General features: G+C 47.3%; 1 protein-coding gene across 1 annotated transcript; it reads left to right on the top strand.

The window, feature by feature from the left end:
• Nucleotides 1-1,291: 1,291 nt before the first annotated feature.
• Nucleotides 1,292-3,454, top strand: LOC145909677 (uncharacterized). Its single transcript, XM_082997036.1, has 3 exons — nucleotides 1,292-2,524; nucleotides 2,763-2,903; nucleotides 3,032-3,454. The coding sequence occupies exons 1-3, from the start codon at nucleotides 1,328-1,330 to the stop codon at nucleotides 3,185-3,187; spliced, it is 1,494 nt and encodes a 497-aa protein (XP_082853162.1). The 5' UTR covers nucleotides 1,292-1,327; the 3' UTR covers nucleotides 3,188-3,454.
• Nucleotides 3,455-3,726: the final 272 nt, after the last annotated feature.

Genomic DNA, 3,726 nt, shown 5'->3' with positions numbered 1-3,726 from the left:
GAGACCGATTGCTCTAATATTATCTATTTCCATCGTCGCCCAACCAGGCACGTTCCCCCGTTTTGGTGAAATCGCATCGGGTCCTCTCGCATCCATCGTCGGCCGCCGTCCTCTGAAATTTCTTCAGCTTTCGCGTCGACGTTCGATTGTTCGGGCACGTTCTCTGACAGGAAATGGTCTTTTGTGGTCGGGACTTTGCTTCGCATAGGTTCGCGTCCTCACGATAAGTTATGAATCGGACCCCGCACTTCACGCGATCGCGGCCCTGAATGTGTATTTCCGACGTTGTGAAGACGGCTGGAGTAAAAACACTTTTCGCTCTGTAGTTTTCTGTTTGAACTCGGACGGGCGTGGTCTGGATGAAAAATCGGATCGTTTATTGAGTTCGAATGACTGATGTTACCAGCTACAAAAAGTACCGTATTCATACAAGTTCGTCTTCAAAAGCTCTAGATTTGATGAAATATGAATGGAATATTAAGATCAGGGCTCAGTTCCGTCACCTTCCTTGAATGCTTCTGAGTGTCGTTAGATTCTGCGCCACTAACCTCTACGGGATTTAATCTCAACACGAAGCTATGCATTTTACGTCATTGAGTGAAGCTGAAACATGAACTGGCGGTGGTGGCACACAGCAAATTGCGGGAGAATGCACCTGGCGAGCGGACTTTATGATGGTACAGTTTGGTTAGCTACCCAGACGAGATGATTATCTTGTGGCAAAGTATTTACGCGCATCGCGCTCGCTAATATTCGCGATTGTTTTGACAATAGATCAGCTGTTGACGCGTCGCAATCGCGTACAACTTGCCGTCGGCGCGTGCCTTCTTCTCACCATCTGGATGTGCCGCGACTGGAGCACAGGCATCAGGCAGATCAAACCGGGCGTAAACGATGTGACAAAAAAGGCTGCGCAGTTAGCCGGTAATCTATACCAGCAGCTGCACCTGCTTGCCTGTAGCAGACATCGACTTACGCTCAAGGCCGCAGGGGCTCCTGCTTACCGGGTTACGGGAGGAAGTCAGACAGGAAAACAAGCGACGATTAGGTAATGCCGCGGCCTATAGGGATTATGAATAAACCGCAGTCAAATACTTCGAGCTGTCAGGGTAGGAACAGCGGGAAAATGAAGAATTGCTTGAATTTACGTGGTGACATCACCCGAAAGGTTGTTTGTATTGTATTTTTTAACAATGTGAAAATTTTATGAATTATATAATTGGCAAAGTGGTGGCGCAGGTAAAAAAAAACGTATTGATATGTTTAAACAGGGCAGTAAGTGCAACGATCGTAAACTCATAAAAAACCCAATTATCGCAATACAAAAATGCTTGCCACTGTCGGGCCTTCAGCGATGGAAAGTCGGGGCAGGAATTCCCCGTTCGGATCGCCGGACGCAAACAGACGCACCTCCTTTCTCATCCGCGACATCCTCGGAAAGAGCAATCACCAGGACGAAGAAAACACAGCACCGCATGATTCTTCGTCGAGTCCCGAGCCGGAAAGTGGAAGCCCTCACACCTGGAACGACGATTTTGAGAAAAGTCAAACGTCCGCGGAAAACACGAGGTGGAAGTCGGAGTTCACCAACTACAAGTGCAAGGGACGAACATCCGCCATTTTGAAAAGCGCGGATCGCAAAGACTTGCGTGACGACACAAGGTGCTTTCCCGCGGACCAGACCAAGCGAAAGAGGTCCAGAACTCCTCCAGCTTGCGAAATTTCCGTTGACCGTCGAGGCATCCGATTCTCCCGCGAAGAACTTAGGAAAGCGGAGTGGGAAGAGCAAGAGGCGTCCGAATTTGACCAAAGATCAACAACCGGACAGCAACAAACCGATCCAGCGACCAGGGAATCGCCCTCCGATGTGTACAACGGCGAAAAAGGTGCAAGTCATCCTGCTTACGAAAAGTTTCGTCACTCCTTGCTCAAACACATCGACGAAGACGCGGCCAACCATCCAATGTACAGAGGAATCCTTCTCAATCCGGCCAACTACCCTATGATCGATTTAAGATATGCGTACGCCGTTGCTGCGCGGCAACTACAAGTCCCGCAGATCCCACATCTTTTAATGGGGTACCCGAACGCTGCCTTCGTTAACCCCACCGCGGAGGCAGCCTACGCCAGCTATCTCGAGCGTGCCAGGCATTTGGTAGCAACTCGGGAAGCCACAACAGAAAGGTCTCATAACTATAGTCAGCACCAGCGCTACACTTTAAACGACCGTTGGGCTAAGGAGAAGGAAATATCGTCGTTCAGCTGCCACCTCAACCCTTCGATGAACGAAGATTGCTTCTCCGATTCGGATCCGAATAATTCCGAACGAGGCTCAGACCACCCGCCCTCACCATCCTCATCTACGACGTCGATGACGTCACCGAGCAGTCCACAAAAGAACACCGTCCATCTTCCCGCGTACCTGAGGAGTCGTCTGAGCGGAAGTGCGAACACAGAGATAGAAGGAAGCAATGGAAAGCCGAAGAAATGTCGACGGAGCAGAACAGTTTTCACTGAACTGCAGGTGGGTTTTTGTGTGAAAATGAGGACATTATTTTGTAGACGAATACATTTGCTTAGCTCGACGCTTTTCTACAACCAGCTGTAGTAGTACTGATGATAAACCAAGTATATGTTCGAAACGTTCACTTAATATGATTAACAGCATCTTAGCTTTGGCTGTTCTCTTCAAAGTTATCAACTCCACTTATTTTGCAACCAAACATATGCTTAGGTTATTACGTTTTTAATGACATTTACAGATGCTTGGGTTGGAAAAGCGTTTCGAAAAGCAACAGTATCTTTCGACACCGGATCGTGTCGAATTGGCTGAACTTCTTGGCTTGAGCCAACTCCAAGTAAAGACTTGGTATCAGAACAGAAGGATGAAATGGAAAAAGCAGGTAATATAAAAAATAACTTTGCATTTTTTTTATTTCGTTTGAAATTAGTTTTGAATGGTTGTTTAACTGTTTGTTAAATAGAACAAAAAACGTAATGAATTTCTAAACCAATTTCACTTCGAATTCAGGTTCTGCAGGGCGGCGGCACCGAACCTCCAACTAAACCAAAAGGCCGACCGCGTAAAATCCGCCCCGAGGAGCAATCCGCCACAAAACCAACCGCATCCAGCTTTACCAAGAATGAGGCGACGCATCAGGACTTAAAACACACGGTTGCATGTTAATTAGCGCCGCTGCGAGGATGTGTCGATTATGAAGATGTATTTATGTATTCGCGGGAAGCGGGCTTCTCACGGCTCGGCGCAAAACCTAGCGGTGTTCTAATTGCAGTTATAAAATGTTCCGCTACATGAGTTTCCCATCATACATAGAATATATAGAGAATAATATTTGATTTCGTTAAAGTCGTGATCCACGTGAGAACGGCACCTATGCATTTTTGTCGTTTGTTTGTTTGCAAGCGCTTTGTTTTTTTCGCCTTTATATACCTCTTCTACTTGCGCGTCCCGCCAGGACGCTGCGGTGATTTTCGGAAGTTCCCCGGCACGAAAAAGTTGTTGTTTTTTATTATTACCAAGGATGTTGTGGGTGTTGTTGTAAATAAAATCTCGAAAAGAGCTAAAAAGGAAGTTCCTCCTCCTGTCGCGCGGGTGTTCCGGAGACGCAGGCGGTTGTTGTTGCCTCCGTTTTCCGTGAGACTGCGTGCGAAGGCAATTAACAAGTCAGCAATTAACTCTCACCAGTCGGTGTCGTAATGTTTTCG

The sequence above is a fragment of the Ascidia mentula genome, chromosome 1, assembly GCF_947561715.1.
Source record: "Ascidia mentula chromosome 1, kaAscMent1.1, whole genome shotgun sequence".
NCBI classification, from domain to species: Eukaryota; Metazoa; Chordata; class Ascidiacea; order Phlebobranchia; family Ascidiidae; genus Ascidia; species Ascidia mentula.
This window is presented reverse-complemented; position numbering and strand designations above follow the sequence as displayed.

What these genes read in the sequence shown, in the direction of transcription:
- LOC145909677 (XM_082997036.1), top strand. Translation starts at nt 1,328, where the DNA reads ATGCTTGCCACTGTCGGGCCTTCAGCGATGGAAAGTCGGGGCAGGAAT. An exon ending in CAGTTTTCACTGAACTGCAG is followed by an intron (nt 2,525 to 2,762) that starts GTGGGTTTTTGT and finishes TGACATTTACAG; the next exon opens with ATGCTTGGGTTGGAAAAGCG. An exon ending in GGATGAAATGGAAAAAGCAG is followed by an intron (nt 2,904 to 3,031) that starts GTAATATAAAAA and finishes CTTCGAATTCAG; the next exon opens with GTTCTGCAGGGCGGCGGCAC.